The 26,256-nt window shown below is 42.2% G+C and overlaps 2 protein-coding genes and 1 pseudogene across 26 annotated transcripts in view; 2 read left to right on the plus strand and 1 right to left on the minus strand.

Annotated features, from left to right (window-relative positions):
• Positions 1-26,199, plus strand: part of SCYL3 (SCY1 like pseudokinase 3) — a 41,187-nt gene extending 14,988 nt beyond the window's left edge. For 15 of the 19 annotated variants that reach the window (XM_081489564.1, XM_081489566.1, XM_081489554.1 and 12 more), the window contains 10 exons: positions 2,066-2,122; positions 3,217-3,319; positions 4,535-4,646; positions 6,864-6,941; positions 9,171-9,310; positions 9,964-10,148; positions 20,911-21,082; positions 23,366-23,560; positions 24,377-25,047; positions 25,499-26,199. In XM_081489564.1, coding sequence (XP_081345690.1) covers positions 2,066-2,122; positions 3,217-3,319; positions 4,535-4,646; positions 6,864-6,941; positions 9,171-9,310; positions 9,964-10,148; positions 20,911-21,082; positions 23,366-23,560; positions 24,377-25,047; positions 25,499-25,558 — 1,773 coding nt within the window. In that variant the 3' untranslated portion in view covers positions 25,559-26,199. The remainder of the gene's footprint in view (positions 1-2,065; positions 2,123-3,216; positions 3,320-4,534; positions 4,647-6,863; positions 6,942-9,170; positions 9,311-9,963; positions 10,149-20,910; positions 21,083-23,365; positions 23,561-24,376; positions 25,048-25,498) is intronic. The other 4 variants (XM_081489559.1, XM_081489560.1, XM_081489557.1 and 1 more) reach the window with 1 other exon arrangement.
• LOC145508184 (5S ribosomal RNA) lies at positions 20,413-20,530 on the plus strand (annotated as a pseudogene).
• FIRRM (FIGNL1 interacting regulator of recombination and mitosis) overlaps positions 25,156-26,256 on the minus strand; it is a 50,809-nt gene continuing 49,708 nt past the window's right edge. For all 7 annotated transcript variants that reach the window (XM_081489547.1, XM_081489549.1, XM_081489544.1 and 4 more), the window contains one exon: positions 25,156-25,867. In XM_081489547.1, coding sequence (XP_081345673.1) covers positions 25,844-25,867 — 24 coding nt within the window. In that variant the 3' untranslated portion in view covers positions 25,156-25,843. The remainder of the gene's footprint in view (positions 25,868-26,256) is intronic.

Below are 26,256 nucleotides of genomic sequence, written 5' to 3' on the forward strand. Positions count from 1 at the left end.
GATAGCATTTTGGTGTGCGGTTCTCCCTGAGGGACTTGGCTCCAGCAGTAGTGTGAGCTGAGGTTTGGAGACTTGACGTCTTTGTCAATACTCACATTCACAGGGTTGTAGGATTTTACTGTCCAGAGGGGCTAGGCATCATCTAGTCTTTTCTCATTTTAGAGCGAAGGTGTCTTGAGACTGAAAGAGGTACAGTGGCTTGGTCAAATTTTCCATTCAATGCCCACCCTCTGTGCTCCTGTAGGAACCCTGCACTTACCACTGCGTGTTTAATGTGGAATTGCCTCCATGTGTCTACCTTCTTCACCAGTGGCTGAGCTTGAGGGTGATAGTGTTGTATATGTATCTTTATCCACCTAGAATAGGGCCTGGCACACACTAGGCACATTAGACATGTTCACTGGGCACTTGGTGTTTTCCAGAGTCATACACTGTGTCCTAAGAGCTGGTGTCAGGGGCTGTGCACCATGACTCCTCATGGGCTACGGTATTGCTGCCTGTGCTCCATCTGGTCATTTTGTCTGCAGAGGTCTACAGAGTTCCCTCCGGAGCTGAGCAGTCTTACTGTTCTCTATTTTGTTTCTTATTTCCATAATTTTGCATGTTGCCTCTAGACTTAGCCTTTAAACACACACACACACACACACACACACACACACACACACACACAGGCCATGGTTTCCTTACTGATGAGGGGGCTCCCTGGCTTCTGGCTCCACCTCACTCCCCCTGTTCCCTTGTGTGCAGGTTTCACAGGGGCTTTGTTGCCTGTGTACCTTCAGGGGCTCTGGCTCAGCTCAAATGCTCCTTCCACCATGAAGACACTCCTCTGTTATTTCTGTCCCCATTGATCCCTTTCTTCTCAGAAGTCAGCTTCCGGCTAATCAGTATATCAGTGTAATTCCCTCTGTGGGGTGTATCCCAGATTCTGTACTACGGTGTCCCAGGCCCTCCACCAACTCCTTCAGCTCCAGGTGCCACTTGGGTACTGAGCTCCACTCTGGTTGCATCCTGTTCCATGCAGCCCAGCGGGGTTCTCCTCCTTCACCCCCTTTTTCCTTTGTGTGCCGTTCTGTCGCCTTTCTTCCCCTGGACTCTGCAGGATGTAGGATGAGGCTGACGTCTCGCTGAAGTCTAGATCAGGCTAAGTCTCCTCTTTGTGAAGCCCTCCCTGAGGTGTCCCCTGCCCAACAAGAGTAGTCCTCCTGGGCTTCCCAGGTGCTCAGCCAGTGCAGGTTATCGAAGTTCTTAGTTTACATTTTAGGTGATGAGCTCCTGGCCAGGGACGGGGATTTATTGCATTTGTTTTGTATTCCTGGTGCCCTAGATGGCATTTGGAACATGCAAGCTCTTGAGAAGTAATCTTTGATGAATCAGTAGATGAATGTTGTTCTGTGGATGCTGGCTCTGTCTCTCTAGTTTATAAGGTCCTCACATATCTCATGTGGCAACCAACTTATGACTGACTTGATTCAGAGAGCAGACTAATGATAGATTTGTCCTATGCTAGAGAAGTCTTTTATTTGTTAATATCTACGTAGGATGAGGGTCTTCCCTGGTGACTCAGCGCTGGTAAAGAATCTGCTTGCAATGTGGGAGATCTGGATTCGATCCCTGGGTTGGGGAGATCCCCTGGAGAAGGTAACGGCTACCCACTCCAGTATTCTGGCCTGGAGAATTCCATGGACTGGATAGTCCATGGGGTCGCAAACAGACACAGCTGAGCGACTTGCACTTTCACTTTCATGCAGGATGAGAAAGAAGTATTTCTAATTTCCTTATAAATAAGATACAGAGATGCCTCTGAACACCAGAGGGTGTCTGTTAAACCAGCTCAAAGGAAAAGCAAGGAGAACTGATACTTATTTTCCACTAAGTCTTGTGCCATACCAGGCACTATATCTACATTTTTCAGTGATGAAGATTTTTAATTTATCTATTTAGCCTGTAGCATTGGTTTGAAGGTTTCATTGCTGTTGATTGCTCTTTGCTTTTGTAACTTGATGTAAGAGATTGGTTCATCAAACATATGCTCGAATTACTTTCCTTAATTTATTTCTCTTAGTTTCTGAGGAGTATTCGGTCAGTAAGAGACCCAGCATCTATTCCTCCTGAAGAGATGGTAAGATGATACACTTCAGATGTCATGAAGGCTTCTTTGTGTAACTGAGTATGAAACTTAAAAAAAAAAAAAAACAAAAACCTTTCCTCTGCCCACCTCTTTGCTAAGTCATAGACACTTCCTAATTTCTCTGGCCTTGAAGGCTTCTGAGACTGATCATGTTATTACAGCAGAGAGCCTTTTTTCTTGAAACTCAACTTACATTTTGGTCATGTAGACACCTGTGATAGTGCTTAAAGATAAGAGGTGTGAGCTGAGTAGGGGCGTCATAGCCATTTCATGGTAAGCCTTTGTACCTTTCTAGAAGCCATGAGAGTTGAGGAAGCAAGAGCCCAGCCCTTTCCTGTGCTTCCCCCAAGCTGGTCACCTGCCTATCTGCCGTTAGTTGGGATTCCAAGATGTGAGGAAGAGTGATTATTAATATTATGGTGCTGGTAAAGAAAGATTATATTTAACAATAAATTCAAAAGCACTTGTTCTTTCTAAATTTGTTCTTAACCACTATAGACTTTGATTCCCAAAGACATTTAGTGTGCTTTGCAGGAAACACAAACCCAACAGTAAACTTAAGTATAAACCTAAGACTTGAAATAACTCAGGTTTATTCAAAGCAGTACTATGTATATATACTAGTGTCTTTCAAACCAATGATTTGTAGGTTTTGAATCAATTTAGGGGTCCTGACTGGCATTTTAAGGGGGAAAAATAAGGGAATAAAATAGAAAGTATCACTGGACATCTTGGGGAGCAAGACTAAGAGCTGTTTTATGAAACTTTTGTTTTTGTTATGTACTTACACATATATGTGCATATAATGCTGATGATCATTTTTTTTACTCCAGTTTGTAGTCAGAAATATTTCTGAAAGCCATAAACATATATTATGGCCTTTTCCCCCCTTCTTATTTAATATTATTAATATCTTTGATAAATTCTATTCACTAATTATTTTAAGAGCTTATAAATTTGTGTATGATACTGTGTAGTTAATTTTGGATACACTAAATGCAAAAATGGGAGAAAGTGCTTCAGAGAAGATTAGGAATGGTTTCTAAAGCAGATCCCCTGGTTGTAATAGTCTTTACTGCTTTTAGTCTCCAGAATTCACGACTCTGCCAGCGTCCCATGGACACGCCCGGGATGCCTATTCTTTTGGGACACTGGTGGAAAGTTTGCTCACAGTCTTAAGTGAACAGGGTGAGTTGGACTTGTGCTACCTGCATCCACAGAATTAGTGGGACAACCATCCATGGACTGTTCTGTGTGGATTCAAAGGACTGCGGTGTTTGATCGTAGTAAGGAACTGTTGCTTACCAAGTAACTTTGTGCAGGGCAGATCATCATAGCAGTGAGGGCAGAAGCTTTGGTTTCTTTACTTTGCATATTAAAAGAATTTTAAGTAGGAAGCACTTGGAACTATGGCTTTGAATATCTTATATTATGATCTTACTGATTGGTACCGTATTTATGGTCTAAAGACTATTACTTATCAAACCAGCCTATAAGTAAATGAATGGTGCTGTTGATGTGTATATAATGATCTGAGAATAAGATTCAGAGTTTTTTAAAATTAATTTCTAAATTAAGATTAACATTTCTTTATCTTGATTCTTTCAAAGTCCTTCCGATTTTTTTTTTTTTTTGGTCATGATTTCATTTACTCATTACTTTTTTCTTTGGTTGGCCCTTAAAGCCCAGGCTACTGAGCATATAGTTCTCCTCTAAGTTCTCTGGCGGCATGCTTGACAGCCCGCTTCACTCTCCTCCACCCACTCCAGGCCTTCAGATGTCCATCCTTTACATGTACTGGGGTCTGAATACATTAAGCCCCTTTACCAGCCTGTATCTCATGTTGCTGCAGCTTTGTGCAGTTCTAACGCAGTTTCTTCTGCCTGGTTCATTCCGTCCTCTGAAGTTACAAGCACCATTCAGCCATTAGCTCTGAGTTGTCCCAGCCTAAACATTTGAGAATTAAGCCCTAGGACATCCTTTGTGGGTGATGAACTCACTGCTCTTCACTATGTCTAGCACGGTGGCAATTATGTACCATCCTTGAGAGAAAATCCAGTCCTTCAAATAACTTCCTGTGTTTTGAGGGTTAGGAGACTTGATTGAAAAGGCCCTCAAACCTGCCACTTACTAAGCTTCCTCCTCTAGGCCTGAGCTGAGTTAAGCTGACAGTCAGGAAAGGTGGGGGCCTCCAAGGGGAGCAGGGGGGTGGACGTGTTGGTAGGATGATTTTCTCCACCTGCCAAGGAGTTTGACTTCAGGCAGGCAGGGAGCTGTTCAGCAACAGCCAGGGCTCTGTTTGGGCTTTTTCCAGGTTGGTTTTTGCTCTTGCCAGCCTCCAGCTGTAGAGGTCCTAACAGGAGGGAGGAGGCAATGGGAACTAACTGTTGCTCTGGGTTTCAGTTTCAGCGGATATTCTCTCCAGCTTTCAACAGACCTTGCACTCAGCCCTGCTGAGTCCCAGCCCACACCGCCGGCCGGCGCTCTGCACCCTCCTGTGCCATGACTTCTTCAGGTGAGGCGCCCGGTGCGGTGGGCTGCCGGCCCCCACCTGCTGTCCTGTGGGCCACACTCCTGCGGTGGGGTTCGGAGGATCGAGCGATGCAGGCCCTTTTGCTGCTGCTGCTGTTGTCCTTCAGTATTAGGAGAGAGTGAGTCATGTCCACGTGGGAAATAGAGGGAGAAATGATAATTGCCTCTCACGTTCCTCTCACAGATAGGAAGTTCTAGAAATCCTTCACCGTGGACGCCTGGGTCTAGACATTATAGCTGGATTCCTTAGGACTTCTGTGAACGTGAAGAAGCTAGGCTCTGTCCAGTGGTGTATAGTTGGAGAAGTTAATTGAGGAACTTAATGTTAACACAGCCTCTCTGTTTTGCTGACATTGTATTATTTGTACGAGTTTGTTACTGTTGAATTTTACTTGTTGGTGGGGGATGGGCATGGAAATGAGCTTATTTTTCTTCAGGCAGGCAGAAGATTGTTTTCTTTGTTTAGTAATTCGTGATGGAAGAGCAAAGAAGTCAATTTAGAGGGAGGGCACAGTATAGCTGTCAATACTGTCGCTGGATTCAGAGAGATTTTTGAACCTCTCTTCAAGGTTAGTTTTAATTATATGTCCTTCGTTTTTTAAATTTCCGTGTCTGCAGAACTTCTGCACAGGTTAACTCCTCATTCATAACTTTTATTAGCAAAACCAAACTCGTGTCAGTTGTGAAACTAAAAACCCTTATGTGTTTGCAGTCGGAAAGCCTGAGAGAAATCAGAGTGAAGGGAGAGCTGATATTATCCCTGGAGGGGGAAAATTTCCTCTAAGATAGGATGAGGGTCTATCATTAAACACAGCTGCCGCTGCTGCTGCTAAGTTGCTTCAGTCGTGTCCGACTCCGTGCGTCCCCATAGACTGCAACCCACCAGGCTCCGCCGTCCCTGGGATTCTCCAGGCAAGAACACTGGAGTGGGTTGTCATTTCCTTCTCCAATTAAACACAGCAGAAGGGGTATTTTCCTTGTGGTTACATGGGCTTAGTTACTTATGTTCCAAAAGAGCTATTCAAACCTTTCCCATTATGAGTCCTTTAACCAAGGTATCTCCATGTGTGTTTTGGGGGAATGTTTCAGACTGATACACTCTGCGGAGAAGAATCCTTTCCAGTAAATAGATTCTCTCATCACTGTGTGTGGTAGGAGTTCTTTAGTATGAGTTGTGGATGAAACAGAGGGGTGAGGAAGGGGACATAGGTATACCTACGGCTGACTCATGTTGATGTTTGGCAGAAACCAACACAACATTGTAGAGTTGAATTTAATTATCCTTCAATTAAAAAAAAAAAAAAACCAGGAGAGGGAAGGCAGAACCACACACCCGCTCCTCCTTTCATAAATTGTTACAAGGGAGGGGATTGTTGCCCCTGAGGGGAAAGCCCAGCCAGGGGCAGGGGGAGGAGGCAGGGTCAAAGCTCCTGCCCAGGCAGCCGAGCCATCTGATTTTACACTCTGGTCAAGGCATTTGTGCTCTTTCTGTGGAGCCAGAGGGAAACAGTGCAAAGGTGAGGTGTGGATACCCAGGAGAGGAGGTCAGCCCTGCTGGTGGGGGCTGCTGGCTGCTGCTGAAGCCTCCCTCCCAGGGGCCATGTTTGCTTGGAGCTGAGCTGGCTTTGGGACTGTCTGGAGACCCTGCAGGAAACCACCCACTCTTGTCACCCTCTTCCCTGCCTGGCTGGAAAAGTGACCAGACAACTTAAAACAGGCTAAATGAGAAGATCCCTGTGACTTGTACCAGAAATGCCTCTTTCTGCAACCCTCTTTAATAGTTATTACTTCCCCAGAGGAGACTTGAGAATCAGCAACTGTTCTGTAATGGTAAAAGCATTTCTCCCAGGACGTTTCATGTAACCACATCCTATTACAACAAAACGTTTGGATGATTATGATGATTTTATTAAAACCACAGCATTTGTTCGCATTTGTGTATGCACACATGTGTGTGGTTAAGCATGTATCCTCTTCACAGATCTCTTTGATACTCTTAAAATATTAAATTCCCTATGGGCTTGTCCTATAGCACTTGTCTTCTAAGCTACTTAGTTATAGTAGAATCTTCCACGTGGTCAAGGGAGATGTGTCTTTGTTGAGTAGTGTTATCGTGTGGTCTGTGGTTATGGCTTTGATATTTAATGTGCCTTCTTTAATCTGTTGTCCTGCTTTTTTTTTTTTTCTTTTTGGCATTTAGGAATGATTTTCTAGAAGTTGTAAATTTCTTGAAAAGTTTAACATTGAAGAGCGAAGAGGAAAAAACTGAATTTTTCAAGTAAGTTCAGAAAATTCAGGCCTTAAAATTCAATAACTTGGATTAAGTCCTTGTAATCATTTCAAGTGTCCTAGAGAAGACGAGTCCATCATTGGGTTTCTTAGACAGAGTTCAGTGACATTTCCTCTATGTCAGGCTCTCTGCTAGACCCTGGGATGTATAGTTCTGGTGAAGGAAACAGATACAGACTGATAATCCTTAGATAGTAGTGGAGCTTGAGGGGGGTGTCCTGAGAAGACAGGACGGGGCAGGGAGGAGGAAGTTAGAGACGCTATTCTGGGCAGAGAGGCAATGTGAACCAGTGCACAAAGGCGAAGCGCAGCAGGGCATGTATGTGGAGTGACGACCACTTGAGTCCTGCTGGAGGGGGTAGGGCAGGCACCCTCGGATGTGGCTGAGAGGAGTATTGACGCTATTGGTAAGCAGTGGACTTCAGGCCTTGAAACTGTCAAAGGAGTGAAAACAGGCTGTCAGACGGCTGACTCTCCCCTTGGGTGGATTACTCTTGTTTTCTACGGAGGGGGCACAGGTTTATTTCATGTAAGATTTGGGTCGGTTGGCAGACCATGGCAGGCCAGCAGTAGATGGGAGGCCTCATGTAAGGGCAGCGATGGTATGGTGAAGACAGATAAGAAATATTAAAACATAAAAACTGGCAAGCCTTAGTGATTATCACTAAATGAGTTGGAAAATACTGGAGGGAAGACGCAGAATCTGGTGTCCACGTTGGTTGGAAGTGGCTGTGGGCCTCCAGGTAGAGATGGACATGGGCCTTTGGGCAGATGGTTCTGCTTCTCAGGAGAGAAGTCTAATGAGGATGAGCTGGAGGTGAATATTAAGGTTCATTAGCCTTAGTCATTGACATTTTCCCGGAGAAAGTGGGTAGCATGAAAAGGACTTGGGGCACCCAGCTTGTCAGGGGGCTGGTGGGGAGGGAGTGGCTGACAAGTGAGGCAGAAGCAGTGGTTAGGGGAGATTCAGAGAGAAAACAGGAGGGCTGGTATTCCAAAGGGTAGAGAATTCGAGAAAGATAGTAATCACTTTGCCATCAACAGAGCTTTTGTAACCTTGTCTTAGAAAAAGCTGTTTCAGCAGAGAGAATCAAACTGCTGTGAATTGAGATGTGAGCAGAAGGTGAGAACATGGACTTTGGGTAAAACCTCCTAAAAAGCTTGGAGGAGAGGAACATGGAATTGCTACTGAGTTGCTAAGGGAGTCAAATAAGGCTGTTTTTAAGGCTGGAAAAGATGGGAGCATGTCTTTGGACTGACAGGATGGAGCTGGTGGGGGAGTGAGGGAGGAACTGAAGCCCCCCTCGTGCTGGGGGGCTGTTGGCCTGTGGCCCTGGGGTAGAAGGGAATGTGGGGGCAAGAGCCCTGTGGCATGGCCTTAAATAAGAGGAATCCCTCGCATCCTTGGTACCTGGAAAAGAGGTGGGAATTATTCTGGCCTTGGACCTATTTGTGGATAGTGGCTGAGGGGCTTGAAGGAGGTAATGCTTGGTATGGTCCGTTTCCTGATTAGGTAGGAGGCAAGATACTTGCTTAGGGTGATTGTATGGTGGCATGTTATTACTGTTAATACCTGACGTCTGTGTATTTCTTAACAGAGTGCTTGTACTTAGCTTCTAACAAAAGCCAGTGTTTTGTTTGCCATAGAAACTTTAAGTAATGTAATATCTTATGTGTTTTAAAATGGGCTTCCCTGGTGGCTCAGACAGTAAAGAATCTGTCTGCAATGCTGTAGACCCGGGTTCAATCCCTGGGTCAGGAAGATCTCCTGGAGAAGGAAATGGCAACCCACTCCAGCATTCTTTCCTGGAGAATTCCATGAACTGAGGAGCCTGGTGGGCTACAGTCCATGGGGTCACAAAGAGTTGGATATGACTGAGCAACTAAGCACACACATGTGTTTTAAATTTGAGAAAGTACCTTTTATTGACTAAAAAGACTGGCTTATTAGGGGGGAAAGAGGACACTCTTGCTATTATTAACGAGGGGCAATTTCTTGAAAAACTTTTCCTAGCTTGGATTGGAGGTTGTATATGTACTGACTAGCTGGTGTTGTCTCACACCTTCTGTGTTTTTCTTAAATATCTGGGGACCCACCTGTTCAGTTTCCCTAGCCACATTTCAGATGCATCACTTCGATGATGTGGGCTAAGGCTGCACGTGTCTCAACTGCAAGTAAGCTGCTGCAGTGTCCCAGGTGTTCCTTCTTTGCCCCCAGATTCCTGCTGGACAGAGTCAGCTGCCTGTCAGAGGAATTAATAGCCTCACGGTTGGTGCCTCTTCTGCTTAACCAGCTGGTGTTTGCAGAGCCAGTAGCTGTTAAGAGTTTTCTTCCTTATCTCCTCGGCCCTAAAAAAGGTGAATTTTTTTCCAAAGTATTCTTGGTAATTATGGAGTTTGGGAATTGTTCGTCCCCATTTAAACAGTGCGCACTTACTGTGTGGTGATCTGAATGACCTGGGGAGCTTTTTCTAAATTTGCCTGTGCCTGGCCCCCTAGGTCTGGGACAGAGCGAGGACAGGTGAATACATATTTTCAAAGGTCCCCAAATGGTTCTGATGCCTCTCTCTGTTGAAGGACTTTCCTTAACTGCTCGGAAGAGAGAACCAGCTCCTGTGGTAGCATTTAACACTTCCTGGCTTTGCAGGAAAAATTGCAACAATAATATCAGTTGAATCTAGTATATGAAATTTCTCCTTGATTAGACATGAATGTATTAATACAGAGAGCTATCCACTCAGAATTACATTAAAACATAAGGTTTCTTTGCAGTACGTTAAGTATGATAAGAGTGTTTCAGAAACCCTCCTACAAGGTGGAGTGTACTTGAGACAGTTAAGCCTTGAGTAATATGGGGTCAAAGAAGCACTTGCCTTTGGTTTGGGACATAAGAATTTCGAAGAGTACTTAGGATTGTGTGTGAAGTTCCAGGCTCAGTTTATGCACTAGGCTTCATGCTCCTTTCACTGAAGTGATGATTTTTTTTTTTTCCCCGTCTGATCTGGGGGAAGACAACACGCAAGGAGAAACCCCCTGCCTCCTCTCACCAGCCCTGTTCCAGGCGCGGGTGATCCCGGTGCTGCTGCGGCTGTTCGAGGTGCATGAAGAGCACGTGCGGATGGTGCTGCTGTCCCACCTGGAGGCCTACGTGGAGCACTTCACGCAGGAGCAGCTGAAGAAGGTCATCCTGCCCCAGGTAGGGATGGGTGGGTCAGCGGGTAGGCGCTCACTGAGTCATCGGTGGTGGGGGGGGCGGCTGGAAGGAAAAGGGGGCTTGGGGGCATTTGGATAAGAGCTGAGAAGCCCTGAGACAGCGTTTCAGTGTGAAAGCCTCCTGGAACCCAAAGGGTGGACACGAAAACTACATTTCCAGGCCAGTCACCCAGGCAAAGCAGTTAAACCAGCATATTTAGTCTTCACTTCTTTATAACCGGAAACCGGTAATTCTGCTTGCTAATTCTTTGGAGGAAAACTAACAAGATTCGTTTGTGGGATGCTTTGTGAAGAGAAACTGCACGTGTCATAATTAACTTACTATAAAATTATTAGACTATAGTTTAGAGGAAAGGAGGTGGTTCCTGTCCGTGGTTTTTAGCCCGTTGATCCACCACCAGGGCTCCTGTTACCTTTGCCCACTCTGGGCCTCCGGGTTTGTATTGGTTTCCTGTGACTGATGAAACAAATGACCACAAACTGCATGGCTTAAACAATAGAAATCTATTCTCTTGTGATTCTGGAGGCCAGAAATCCCCAGTCAGGGTGTCCACCGGGCGCCCTCTGAAGGCGCTGGGGAAGAGCCCTTCCTTGCCCTCCTCCCAGCTTCTGGTAGCCCTTTGGTGTTTCTTGGCTTGTCGCTGTGTTGCTTCAGTTTCTGCTTTTGTTGTCGCACGGCCTTTTTATAAGGACACTGGTCATTGGATTTAAGGTCCACTCTCACCCAGTAAGATCTCATTTAAGGTCACGTTCTGAGTAGGCATGAATTTTGAGGAGACAGTGTTCAACTCAGCATGAGGTTTGGAAAGATTTTGTCTGTTTTTCTATGAGATTAATTTATTTAAAGATAATAAGGCCTGGCTTTAGGCCAGTTCTTGTGCCTAAGTACTGGGGCCATAGAGGTGTATAACACACTCCCTGCTTTCAAGAAGTGAGAAGATGAGAGATAAATATTTGTTATCTGTGTAGCAAACCGCCCCAAAACTACTAAGTATCTTGAAACGACAGTCATTTTGTTTATTTACTTTTTGACTTATTTGGCTGCATTGGGTCTGAGTTGCAGCATGAGGGCTCTGTAGCTGTGGCGCACACTCTTGGTTGCCCCACGGCATGTGGGGTCTTTATTCTCCAACCAGAGATCAAACCTGTGTCTCCTGCATTGCGAAGTGGATTCTTAATCACTGGACCACTAGGGAAGTCCCACAACACTTCATTAATTCTTGTAATTCTTTGGATTGATTGAGCTCAGCTTGTGGGTTCGGTTGTTCCACATGATGTCAATGGAGGCAGCAGTCATAACGCAGGCAGCCCCATAACACATCCACACAGCTCCTTGGCACCTCAGAGGGGAGGGCGGAAAAGCCAGACATCTCAGGGCCCTTGTTCCCCCATGTGACATCTCCACATGATTTCCCTAGCAGGGTCGGTGGACTTCTTACATGGCTGCCCAAGGTGACCACAAGAGCCCAAGCAGCCTTCCTAAGGCATAGATTGGGAACTGACCACATCACTTCTGTCACATTCTCTTGATTGAAGTGAGTCATAGAAGTCAGGCCAGGTTCACTGTGGGGTGGGTTTATACACGGTCATGGATACTGGGGTTGTGGTTCACTGGGGGCTGGCTTTACAGCCTAGTTACTCTAGGATAGCACTTTGTGTTTACATCTGCAGCAGTAGTTGTCACTTTACCTGTAGTTGTTTTGTGTCTGAGAATGTAGAAGAGGAACGAAGCACTCTAACTCTGAAACAGAGGTCCCGTCATAGGTCTCAGAATTGGCACTGAGCTGAGATCAGTATTAGGTTTTTGCAAAAGTAATAGTGATTTCAGACTCTGAATTTTAAATCATTATAACTAGGCTCAAACACATCTATATTAATAAAAATAAGAACCATTACAGTCAACACATTTTTGCCAGTAAGAAATAGTTTGTTAACTCCTGTAGCAAAAAAAATCTGTGCTTCAGGATTGAACAAACTCTTGGAAAGCATTTTCTGTGTCCTGCTGGTTGGGGAAACATTTTCTCTGCAAAAAGTTGCTGAGGTGCTTGGAGAAGTGGTCATTGGTTGGTGAGAGGTCAGGTGAGGCAAAACTTCGTGGCCCAATTCATTCAGCTTTTGAAGCATTGATTGTGTGACGTGTGGTTGAGCATTGTTGCAGAGAATTGGGCCTAGTCTGTTGACCAGTGCTAGCTGCAGGTGTTGAAGTTTTCATTAGATCTCATCAGTTTGCTGAGTGTACTTCTCAGATGTAATGATTTTGCTGGGATTCAGAAAGCTGTAGTGGGTCAGACTAGGAGCAGACCACCAAACAGTAACCATGACCCCTTTTCTGGTGTAAGTTTGACTTTGGGAAGTGTTTTGGAGCTTCTACTCAGTCCAGCGACTGAGCTGGTCTTTGCTGGTTGTCATATAAAATCCACTTTATGTTGCACATCAAAGTCTAATTGAGATTGTTGTTGGATAGGATAAGAGAAGATGACACTTCAAAATGACAATTTTTTTGATTTTTGGTCAGCTCATGAGGCACCCACTTATCGGGCTTTTTCACCTTTCCAATTTGCTTCAAATGCCGAAGGACTGTAGAATGACTGACATTGAGTTCTTGGGTAACTTCTTGTGTAGTTTTAAGAGGATCAGCTTCAGTGATGCTCTCAGCTCATTGTTGTCAACCTCCTGTGGCTGGCCACTGTGCTCCTCATCGTCAAGACTCGTCTCCTGTGCAGAACTTCTTGAACCACCACTGCACTGTACATTCGTTCGCAGTTCCTGGGCCAAATGCATTTGTTGATGTTGCGAGTTGTCTCTTGCTTCTTGACCCGTTTTGAACTCAAATAAGAAAATCACTCGAATTTGCTTTTGTGTCTAACATCATTTCCATAGTCTAAAATACATATAAACAACAAGTAATAATAATTAGCAAAAAACATAAAGCAAGAAATGTGCATTAAAATGATGTGTGACATAACCACATTTAAGAATATATTCCAGTATCAAATGGAAAAGTTCAACAGTGCAAACCTGTGATTACTTTTGCACCAACCTGTTCACAAGTAGATATTCAGCACGTGAAAAGCAATGAAAACTCTCAGTGGAGTTACTTCCCCTGTAGAGGAATAACTTAGCTGATTTCTAATGCTCACTTGGGTGGCAGTGTGGAAGATGGACTATAGCAAGGAGGTTCCATGAGGGCATTATTAAAATAGTCCTGCTAAGAGGTGACAAGGACTGGGGAAAACATGGTGGCTGTGGTTAAGGGTAGAAGGGGGGGACTCAGTTTTTCACTAGATGGGAGAGTTTTGAGGATGACAGTTGGGTTTTTGGCTTGGGTGGTTTCTTATGATTACCATAATTAGCTGCCAGAATTCTAACCATGATTTAGTTTACTTGTACAGCTGTGTTTTGAGACAGTGCCTGGTTTGTTAGCAGTGGACCTGATACTTCTTTATTGAGTCCTGTTGGAAACCTTTATCTTAGGTAAATGAGGAAACCAGAACCAGAAAAATGAAACGATTAATTGGCTAAGTCATATTGAGAATTCCCAGCAGAGATTGGACCAGAACCCAGGATTCCTGATCCCGTGATGTCCCCTCTACCAGTCTGGGCATCCTGGCCTTGTGTCTGACTGGTGCAGACGCTTTGCCTCTGTCTTTCTTCTGTACGTGTTTGCCAATTCAGAGCAAAACCTCTCCTGATAGCTCCATGTGAATGTCTTAATCAAGGTTCTTCTGGTTGCAAGTAACTGAAACCCACTTAAATGGCTAAAGCCCAAAAGAGAGACTTTAATGAAAGGATGTCATTCTACCTAAGAGGGAAATCAAGTGCAGCTGGGACTCAGCCATATGGTCTTCATTCCTTTCCTTTCTCTTTACATCCATTCACGTTTGGCTTTTGAAGACCAGCTTTTGTTATTTGGTATACACATGGCCAAGCGTAGTTGCCCCATAGTTTCCAAGTTTACTGTCCTCCTTTTAAGCAAACCAGAGATAACCAGTTTCTCTAAATTCCAGTTTTTATTACTGAGAAGGAGATCATAATTGGCTCAGTTTGGGACAGGTGTTATATGCATCAGATATAAAGACAGTTTTCACAGTCCTGTTCTTGTGTATGAAGCTAAGAGGTGAAGGACACAGCTCTTAGTGACCTAGATGTGCTCTGCAGAACATTGCCTGCCCATGAACTGTTTGTTATGGTTCTGCTGCATTGAGTTGAGTACAGATATGGAAAATTAACATTTAAAATCTTTTTTTTAAATTGAGGTACATTATGGACATGTAGTTTCAGGTATACAGGAGAATGATTTGATATGTGTATATATTGCAGATGATCACAATAAGCTTAGTTACCATGTGTCACCATACAGTTATGAAATTTCTCATGATGAAACTTTAAAAAATATTCTTTGTGACTTTGAAATATGCAATACAGTATTATAACCTATAGTCACTATGCTTTACAGTATATCTCCATGACCTTTTTATTTTATAATGTAGTATATACCTTTTGACCCATTTTATTTCCTCTCTGCCTCCTCACTTCCACCTGGCAACCACTAATCTGTTCTCTGTATCTGTGTTCTTGTTTTTTTTTTCGTTTGTCCTCTACCCCACCTCTCCCACCAAACACACACATATAAGTGAGCATTTGTCTTTCTGTGTCTGATTTATTTCCCTTAGCATAGCATAATGGCCCTCCAGGTCCATCCATGTTGTTGCAAATGGCAAGATTTTATTCTTTTTGTATGGCTGAATAATCTTCCTGTGTGGATACTACATTTTCTTTATCCATTCATTCATCAATAGATACTTTGATGTAAATAATCCTGCAGTGAATATGGGAGTGCGTATGCCTTTTTGAGTCAGTAAGGTTTTTCTTCAAGTAAACACCCAGAAGGAGAATCACTGGATGGTATGGTCATCCCATTTTTAATTTCTTGATGAACCTCTATACTGTTTTCCATAGTGGCTGTACCCATTATGAAAATTCCCACCAGCAGCACACAAGGGTTCCCTTTGCTCCACATCCTCGCCACCCCTTGATTCTTGTCTTCTTGATATTAGCCATTCTAACAGGTGTGCAGTGCTACTTCATTGTGGTTTTGATTTGTATTTCCCTGATGTTTAGTGATGTTGAGCATCTTTTCGTGTACCTCATGACCATCTTTATGTCATCTTTGGGAAGACATCTATTCATATCTTCAACTTAGTTTTTAATCAAATTGTCTTTGCCTTTGAGCTGTATGATTTTTTTTGTATATTTTGAACATTAGCCCCTTATTAGGTATATGATTTGCACATATTTTCTCCCATTCACTAGATTACCTTTTTACTTTGTTGCTGGTTTCCTTTGCTGTGCAGAAGCTGTTTAGTTTGATGCAGTCCCACTTCTTTGTTTTGTATTTTGTAACCTTTGCTTTTGGTGTCAGATCCAAAAACTCATCACCAACACTGGTGTCAAGAAGCTTACTGCCTGTGTTTTCTTCTAGAAGTTCTATCATTTCAGGTCTTACATTTACGTCCTTAATCCATTTTAAGTTGGTGTGTTATAAGACAGTTGTCCAGTTTTCTCAACACTTTATTGAATAGACTGTCCTTTCTGCATTGTGTATTCTTGGCTCTTTCTGTCATAAATTAATTGACCATATATGTATAGGTTTATTTCTAGGCTATTTTGTTCCATTGACCTCTGTGTCTGTTTTATGCCAATACTATACTGTTTTACTGTAGCTTTGTAATATGGTTTGAAATCAAGGAGTGTGAGGCTTCCAGCTTTGTTCTTCTTTCTAAGGTTGCTTTGGCTATTCAGAGTCTTTTGTGGTTTCATACAAAGTTTAGGATTGTTTATTCTAGTTCTGTAAATAATGTCATTGGAATTTTGATAGGGATTGCATTGGGTCTGTAGATTGCTTAGGGAACTATGGGCAGTTTATTAACAATATTAATTCTTCCAATCCATGACACAGAATATCTTTCCATTTATTTATGTCTTCTTCAGTTTCTTTCATCAATGTCCTGTAGTTTTCAGTGTAGAGGTATTCCACTTCCTTGGTTAAATTTGTTTCTTTGTATTTTATTCTTTGATGCAATTGTAAATGGGATTTTTTTGTCTTTTTCTGACAATCCATTATTAGTGTATAGAAATGCTACAAATTCTGTATATTGTGTATAGTTTTACAGTACTTCTTATTTTCTGATTTAAATGTCTTTGCCCCCTCCCCTCTCCTTGCTTAATTGCTATGGCTAGGGTTTCCAACACTGTTGGCAACAGTGGGCATCCTTGGCTTGTTCCTCACCTCAGAGGGAAGGATTTCGGCTTTTCAGTGTAATGTTAAGTGTAGGCTTGCTGTATATGGCCTTTATTATATTGAGGTATGTTTCCTCTGTATCCAGTTTGTTGAGAGTTTTTATCATAAATAGATGTTGAATTTTGTCAGATACTTTTTCTGTGTTCATTGAGATAATCATATGATTTTTATCCTTCATTTTGTTAATGTAGTGTATTACATTGATTTGTGGATGTTCCACCATCACTAGAAAAAAATTCCACTTGATCGTGGTATATGATCCTTTTAATGTATTGTTGAATTTGTTTTCTAATTTTGTTGAGGATTTTGGCATCTTACATTCATCAGGGATCTACAGTTCAGTCGCTCAGTCATGTCCGACTCTTTGCAACCCCATGGACTGTAGCACGCCAGGCTTCCCTGTCCATCACCAACTTCCAGAGCTTGCTCAAACTCATGTCCATCGAGTTGGTGACGCCATCCAGCCATCTCATCATCTGTCGTCCCCTTCTCCTCCCACCTTCAATCTTTCCCAGCATCAGGGTCTTTTCACATGAGTCAGTTCATCGCATCAGGTGGCCAAAGTATTGGAGTTTCAGCTTCAGCATCAGTCCTTCCAATGAACACCCAGGACTGATCTCCTTTAGGATGGACTGGTTGGATCTCCTTGCAGTCCAAGGTACTCTCAAGAGTCTTCTTCAACACCACAGTTCAAAAGCATCAATTCTGCAGCACTCAGCTTTCTTTATATTCCAACTCTTATATCCATACATGACTACAGGAAAAACCATAGCTTTGACTAGACGGACCTTTGTTGGCAAAGTAATGTCTCTGCTTTTTAATATGCTGTCTACGTTGGTCATAGCTTTTCTTCCAAGGAGCAAGCATCTTTTAATTTCATGGCTGGAGTCACCATCTGCAGTGATTTTGGAGCCCCAAGAAATAAAGTCTGTCACTGTTTTCATTGTTTCCCCATCTATTTGCCGTGAAGTGATGGGACCGGATGCCATGAAGTTAGTTTTTGGAATGTTGAGTTTTAAGCCAACTTTTTCACTCTCCTCTTTCACTTTCATCAGGAGGTTCTTTACTTCTTCACTTTCTGCCATAAGGGTGGTATCATCTGTGTATCTGAGGTTATTGATATTTCTCCCAGCAGTCTTGATTCCAGCTTGTGCTTCATCCAGCCCAGCATTTCACATGAAGTACTCTGCATATAAGTTTAAATAAGCAGGGTGACAATATACAACCTTGACCATACTCCTTTCCTGATTTGGAACCAGTCTGTTGTTCCATGTCCAGTTCTAACTATTGCTTCCTGACCTGCATACAGGTTTCTCAAGAGGCAGATCAGGTGGTCAGGTATCCCATCTCTTGAATTTTCCACAGTTTGTTGTGATCCACACAGTCAAAGGCTTTGGCGTGGTCAATAAAGCAGAAGTAGATGTTTTTCTGGAACTCGCATGCTTTTTCGATGATCCAGCGGATGTTGGCAATTTGATCTCTGGTTCCTCTGCCTTTTCTAAATCCAGCTTGAACTTCTGGAAGTTCACGGTTCACATACTGTTGAAGCCTGGCTTGGAGAATTTTGAGCATTACTTTGCTAGTGTGTGAGGTGAGTGCAATTGTAGTTTGAGCATTCTTTGGCATTGCCTTTCTTTGGGATTGGAATGAAAACTGACCTTTTCCCTTCCTGTGGCCACTGTTGAGTTTCCCTAATTTGCTGGCATATTGAGTGCAGCACTGTCACAGCATCACCTTTTAGGATTTAAAATAGCTCAACTGGAATTCCATCATCTCCACTAGTTTTGTTCATAGTGATGCTTCCTAAGGCCTACGTGACGTCTCATTCCAGGATGTCTGGCTCTGGGTGAGTGATCACACTATTCGTGGTTATATGGGTCACAAAGATCTTTTTTGTATAGTTCTTCTGTGTATTCTTGTCACCTCTTCTTAATATCTCCGGCTTCTGTCAGATCCATAATTTTCGGTCCTTTATTGTGCCCAGCTTTGCATGAAATGTTCCCTTGGTATCACTAATTTTCTTAAAGAAGGGATTTTGACCTTAATTTTTTTGTGGTGTCCTTCTCTGGTAATTGGTGTCAGGGTAATGTCGACCTTTTAAAAGGAGTTTTAAAGAAGAAGTTTCCCTCCTCTTTTGTTTTTTCGCAAGAATTTGAGAAGAATTGGTATTCATTCTTCAAATGTTTGGTCAACTTCACCAGAGCAGCTATCTGTCCTAGACTTCTGTTTGTTGGTAGGTTTTTGGATACTGATTCAGCCTCCTTACTTGACCTGTCAGATTTTCTACTTTTTTATGATTCAGTCTTGATAGGTTGTATGTTTCTAGGACTTTATCCATTTCTTCTAGTTTGTCAAATTTATTGGTACATTCATTGTTCATAGTGGGGCTTCCCAGGTGGCTGGCTCAGTGGTAGGGAATCGGCCTGACAATGTACAACACGTGGGTTCGAGCCCTAGGTCGAGAAGATCCCCTGGAGAAGGAAATGGCAACCCACTTCAGTATTCTTGGGAAATCCCATGGCCAGTAGAGCCTGGTGGGTTACAGTTCATGGGGTTACAAAAGAATTGAACACGACTTAGGGACTAAACAGCCAGCACAGTTGTTCATAGTAATCTCTTATGACCCTTTGTGTGGTACCAGTTGTAACGTCTCCTTTCATTTATGATTTTGAGTCCTCCCTCAGTCTTGCTAAAGATTTGTTAATTTTATCTTTTGAATAAATTAGCTCTTAGTTTCATTGAATTTCTATTTTCCTTTTATTCTCTATCGCATTTATTTCTGCTCTGTTATTTCCTCCCTTCTACCGACGTTGAGCTTTCTTTTTCTAGCTTCTTGAGATGTAGAATTACTTGTTTGTGTGGGATTTTTATTTCTTCAGGTAGGCATTTATTAGTATGAACGTCCCTCTTAGAACTGCTTTTGCTGTATCCCATCGATGCATTCATAGATGGTATGTTTTATTTCCATTTGTCTCAAGATATTTTTGATTTCTCCTTTGACTCATTGGTTGTTCAGTAGCATACTATTTAATCTCCCCATATTTGAATTTTCCAGTTTTCTTCTTATAATTGATTTCTAATTTCATACTCTTGGGGTCAGAAAAGATACCTGATTGATTTCAGTCTTCTTAAATTTCTCAAGATTTGTTTTGTCACGTGACATACAACCCGTCTTGGAGACTGTTCTGTGTGCCCTAGAGAAGAATGTGTGTTCTGTTCCTTTGGGATGAAACGTTCTTTGTATATCTAAATCCATCTAATGTGTCACTTAAGGCCAACATTTTCTTACTACTTTCTGTCTGGATGATCTAACCATTGATGTAAAAGGGATATTAAAGTACCCTACTATTACTGCATTGCTCTATTTCTCTCTTTAGAGTCTGTTAATATTTGTTTTAGGGACTTCCATGTAGCTCAGACAGTAAGAATCTGTCTGCAGTGCAGGAGACCTGTGTTCAATCCCTGAGTCAGGAAGATCGTCTGGAAAAGGGCATGGCAACCCCCTCCAGTATTCTTGCCTAGAGAATCCCAAGGACAGAGGAGCTTGGCGGGCTACAGTCCATGGGGTCACAAAGAGTCAGACACGACTGAGCAACTAACAACCAGTATTTGCTTTAATTTAGGTGTTCCTATGTTTGGTGCATAAGTATTTATAAATGTTATAAATGTTGGATTTATGTATCATTATGTCATGCCTTCTTTTATTACTGTTTGTTTTAAAGTTTATTTTGTCTTGTCTGATTTAAGTATAGCTTCCCAAGATTTCTTCTGGTTTTCATTTGCATGGAACATCTTTTTCTGTTCCTTCACTTTCAGTCTATGTATGTCCTTACATGAGAAGTCTCTTATGGCCTCATACAGATGAGTCTCGTTGTTTTTTTTTTATCCATTCAGCAACTCTGTCTTTCGGTTGGAGTATTCAGATTTGCCAAGAATTTGGGGAACTGTCTACAGCCTTACCATTCTGAATGCATCCATCTCATCTGAGCTCAGATGCTAAGCAGGGTTGGGCCTAGTTAGTGCTTGAATGGAAGACCACCTGGGAATACTTGGTGCTATAGACTTAAAAGGGCTGAGCCCTTGGGAGGGCTCTGTGGTGGTGGCTTGGAGGCAAGAGCCGACAGGCATCATAATCTAAAAACTTTCATAGCAACTTAACAGAGTAATCTTATTTCTAATACATTTCTCATTTATTGTTATTTATTTTTCTTCATTTTTATTGTATCTTCAAAAAAGTATCAGGGTGTGCTGGATTGGCAAGGGAAAATATTGGTCCTTGACCACAAATAAGTAGAGAGCTACTGACCTAGAACACATCTAAGAAATGAAGTACACTTGAACAAACACAGTCTGAGTGCAGCCCAACTGCTTGTTGGGGCTGGGGTGAAAGGGAGAAGAGACAGGCCATATGGTTGTGTACACTTACTACCCAATTTACTCCTAGGTTTTACTGGGCCTGCGTGATACCAGCGACTCCATCGTGGCCATTACTCTTCACAGCCTAGCAGTGCTGGTCTCGCTACTTGGGCCAGAGGTGGTTGTGGGAGGAGAGAGAACCAAGATCTTCAAACGCACTGCCCCAAGCTTTACTAAAACTGTAGACCTTTCCCCAGAAGGTAAGAGTGATTAAAAGGTCCAGTGTTATTTTATTAGGTTTTAAACATTATACAAGTAGTGCAGATAGATTATATTCAAGTGATACAGAGAATTAAAAGGAAAAAGTTAATTTCCCTCTTTCACTTCCTTCTGGGGCATGGGAATTGTTTCATCCTTTTTGTAAGCCCACAAAGACACAAATGTATTTTAACACACACACATAGGATTTAAAAAAAAATAACTATGCACAGTTCCCCAACTTGATTTTTTTCATGTAACAACTTATCAGGGACCTGTCTCGAGGTCAATACATAACTACCTAATAATTTGTTTTATTGATAGCTGCCTAATATTTCATTGACTATAATTCATTCAGTGACCTCCTTCCCTGTTGATGGCTGTTGCACTCCTTTCTGAATTTCTTACTGAGTCAAAGAATATATAGAATATTTTACATCTTAATAGTGTCAGTTTCCAAAAAGGCTGTAGCAGCTCTTAGTGACACCAGATGTTTTAAGTTCTTTTGATTTTGATGGCCTGTTAGGTGACAAGCTGTTGACTGTTAGGTACTTGAAGAAATCAAGAGAAAAAAATCCTTAATTCTGATGTTCCCATTGAAATATTACCTGGGAAGTAGCAGTAATTTCTGGTCTTTATAGGCTATAAAAGTCAAGAATGAGAATTTTGTATTGACATCGCCATTGCTTCTTTGCTCCTCTGTATAACCCTGAAGGATGACGGCCATGTTATGAAGCTCTGAATCTCTGATTCATTTCTCAGTGATAGTGAGAGCATGGAAATGGTTATTAGTAAAAAAGAGCTGCCAGACTTTTCTCTAATTTTGCTGCCAAGAGAATTTTTAAACAACACTGACTTCCTCGGTGCTGCTGAGTCAGTGTCAGTGCGACTGAGGAGCTTGAAGAGGGTGATGTAGGAACTGTCACTCCCTCTTCAGCCGTGAAACATCCACACCAAACTGAGTGAGGTCTGTTGTTGCCAGCTTTTCTTTTAGCAGAGCACACAAAGGGCAGATGAAGGGTTTATATTTCACACTAGAGGAGTTTCTGGCCAGAGGAGAGGATATGCATAGTTTTGGGAGAAGGTTTAGGGGTCAGTCTCTAGGGACAGCTTTACATGTTGAATTAACAAAAGTCCCCACTCCCAACAACTTTATTTATTGGATGGGGTTTTCTGGTTCTAGATATTTTATATACTCTCCATTTGGATCACTGTAATCTGAAGGGGAAACAGAAAAGGGCACCAAAGCATCAATAGCAGATAAGTTTTTATTAAAATAGATTTTCCTGAAAACTTGAATCCCACTGACTTGCCATGTTAGACTCTTCATCCAGGACGGCTGAGACCCTGGGGGCAGCTTGTATTCCAGATTTATGGTAAAGAGAGGCCCTTGTCCTATAGAACAGAGAGGCTGCTGGGAGAGTGGTGTGTATAAAGGAGGTACTCTTAGATTTTTTTTCCTTCTGTTCTTATAGTTTACCTGCATGATCAGACTTAAGAATGAAGGCTGATAGTAAGGTTTATGAAAAATGTACCTGAGGGAAATAAGTCTGCATGAACAAGAGTTAGGGAAGACCATGTAGACAAGGGGACAATTTGTAAGAAAAATTAGTAGGTTTCAGCAGGGAGGACGGTGCAGAAATAAGCAAGAGGGTGGTGGGCTTGCAAAGATCAGCCTGGGGCGAGGAGGGGAGGTGCGGCCTGTGACGACTCAGCCCCGGCCACCCCTTCATTTTCCTGAGGCAGACGAAGTAGTCAACAATTTTGCTAGGATCCTTTTGACCAGTACTCATTCTTGAGTATGAACTTTCTAAAAGGTGCTGAAGACTACGTTTTCATAAAACATTTTTCTTTTTCCAGTTGGGCATTAAATGTCCGTAACATAAAATTTACCATTTTAAACATTTTAAAGTGTACAGTTTTGTGGCATTAAGTACATTCATATCCGTGTGCTTGTACTCTTTATTCTTGAAAGTAGAATGAAATACAGTTTTAAATCACCACTGAGATGTTTTTAAAGGCTGTTAACCTTTATAACTAGGTATCCTAAAGGTTTTCTCTCTCTATTCCAAATGCTTACCTAATGCTTGAACCCTTTGTTTACCACCATGTGGACACTCCATAGTAGCTATGTCTCTCCACATATTTGGAGCTGTCCTCTCCCAGCAAGTTATCTTTTATCTGTGTTAAATACACCCCTTCCTAACTGTTGTTCACCTAACATGTAATAGGAAAAGAAGCAATTTACTACTCTTTCATTTTTTGGAGTTTTTGTTTATCTTCAGATTCTCCTGTGCACGTCGCCTGCAGCCAGCGCAGTCAGAGCTTGCCAATCTTGAAGAACCCCTCCCCTGGCATATTCCCTAAATGTTTTTCTGGCAACATGCCCATCAACAGCAAGAAGCACATATCTGGCAACATGCCCATCAACAGCAAGAAGCACATACCACAAGATTACTACAGTCCTCTTCTACAGACAGGTAGATCTGTTAAATGTATATAGCTGTTCCACTGCTTGGTGAATGTTTTCCTGAGTAATTAAAATTCTGAAACTAAAGGGCACTTTGGGGCTATCGAGACCTAATTCTCTTGTTATTTACAATTATGTAGTCAGCTTGGGTGTATCTTTTTTCCCTGGACTATAGGGTAAATACTTGTCTTTTCTTCATAACTGGTGGAGACATTGCTTGAATTCTTTTTTTGCACCAGATACTTCACTCTGGGGACTTTCCCCAAATTATATGAAAGTATGATAGTTCTGGAAGATGTTATCAGGTGTACCATGAAAGAGTTCTGTCGTTAAATAAGTTTGCGGAATTAAGCACACAGTCAGGCCATACTACAAAGGACTTCATGACTTGACTATGCTTATGAAAATCTATTTAAAATGAGGATATGTTAAAGTGAGGCAGCCTACTTGAGCAAACAACACTTTCTCAAGGTGTACATAATTAACATCGTGAGGGTATCAGTGCCTGGCTAGAACATTTTTGTATTTGTTATAGATAAATAGTATGTTTGAATATTTAGTAAAGGATTAGGTGCTTCAGTTAATTGTTGCTTGGTATGTGCCCATCAAATTACATTTGTTCAACTTTTATCATAACTGAAGTATTTGTTTTAACTCTTATCTTTGCTGGTTTATGTTCTGCTGGGCTATCTCATAGTTCAGTGCACATGGGTTATTTCCAAGGAATTGGGTCTATACATTTCTTCAGTGTTAACTTTCTCCTAAATATATTGCATGTATTAACCAACATTTTATGAGAATAACTCGTGTACATATCCCCCCACAGGTGATCAATTTTCTCAGTCTATCAAATTTCCCATCAATGGCATCTCCAATGTGAAAATTACCTCAGGAGACAGTGAAAAGTTCCCATCGAGTTCTAAAAAGTCTGAGGAGTGGCCTGACTGGAGTGAGCCTGAGGAGCCTGAGAACAAAACTGTCAACATCGAGGTTTGTCCTGCAGATCCCCATGCAGCTGTCCAGTCCCCACTCACTAACCTGAATGCAGAGGAGGAGCCTTGGGATGACTTTGAGCCCGGCAGCTTAGATACCGAAGTAAACCTGGAAGGTGGAATGACGGCCACAAGACCTGTTACCTCAGGGGAGCAAAAGGCCACTCCTGCTTTGCCTTTGAAATCAAACCTACCCCAAAAGACCAGTCTTGCACAAAGCAGGGATGACCCAGACCAAACCAAGCCACCAAAAGTATTGTCGCAAGAAAGGCGCCTTAAAGTTCCATCAGAACTGGGTTTAGGAGAGGAGTTTACCATTCAGGTAAAAAAGAAGCCAGTGAAAGACCCAGAGTTGGACTGGTTTGCTGATATGATCCCAGAAATTAAGCCTTCAGCTGCTATTATTTTGCCTGAACTGAGGACAGAAACAGTGGTTCCCAACAAGGATAATGTCTCATCAGCGATGCACTTTTCCTCAAAATTTGCTGCAGCAGAAATTACTGAGGTGAGGATTGTTAAATTATGTTACTAAGTTTACATATTTCCCTCACAAGCAGCAGCTATACTGTCCCATTTATAAAAAAAAATACACTCTTTCCCAGTGAGAGAAGACTGATGTCCACAACTGGTTTATTAACATGACCAGAAAAGGAACAAAATCAATTCCTGTCAGTGGCATCTTTTCTTCCCCAGGAAAACATATTAATAGAAGTGCTTGGGCTAAGTGTTAAATAGTCCTTGTGAAAGTTATTTTTTAATGCTGTGATTTTGTAATAGCGGAACCAAAGTGATCCTACTTTTCATGTTTCTGTTATAGCAAATTATTTTACTTAGTATGAAGAAATGCATTCTGGCGTCAAAAGACACGCGTTGGGCCCCTTTTAAATTCCCTATCTTTCAAATCTGAATGTGACTTGTTTCAGCAGGTTGCCCTTGTTTGCTCTCTTTCGTTGCAGGGAGAGTCTGCAGGCTGGGGGGAAGATGGTGATCTGAACTGGGACGATAACAGCTGGTGACAGTGGCTGCAAGTCACTTTTCAGGAAAAAGGATTTCTTTAAAACAAAAAAATCAAACTAATACCTCAGAAGCAGGCACTGCAGATGAGAAAGCCCCAAAGCATCCTGTTTTTCTCATGTCAGGAGCTCTTTTTCCAATCTGCCAATGGAAGTGAGAGGAGACCTGGCTTGCTGGCGGAGAGCCCTGGGCAGTGCAGAGGTTCACAGCCCTTCTCCGAGGAAGAGCCTGTGCGTCTGACGGAGGCCAGTTTCTGTGAAGAGCAAGTGGCTGTGGAAAGGTGGAACTTACTGCTTTCTTCCAGAGCAATTCTGGAAGTAAAGAAAATAAATACAAAAATTCAAGCTGATTAGCTTAATTCTGTGCCATTTCTTTGTCAGAAGAGTAAACTCGATTATGGAATACAACTTACTGAAAAACTTTTAGCTATGAAGTATATAAATGATTTTAAATTGCTAAGGTTTCCTTAGGCAGCTTATTTATTTGTTTACAGAGGTACTACCTGAGTGAGTGGCCCTGTGGAGACCTGGGCAGTTACCGACTGTTCCACCTGTATTACCTTGTACCAAAGTCCTTAATGAGAAATATCCCCCACAATCCTGCTCTCTAAATGTCCAATAAATAAAGACTTATTTTCACTAGATTCAACCTCAGAAAAGTTTTGTGTGTTAGACCATGTATAGATATGTCAATATTTTCA

The sequence above is a fragment of the Giraffa tippelskirchi genome, chromosome 5, assembly GCF_054371585.1.
Source record: "Giraffa tippelskirchi isolate mGirTip1 chromosome 5, T2T-mGirTip1v1.2.pri, whole genome shotgun sequence".
NCBI classification, from domain to species: domain Eukaryota; kingdom Metazoa; phylum Chordata; class Mammalia; order Artiodactyla; family Giraffidae; genus Giraffa; species Giraffa tippelskirchi.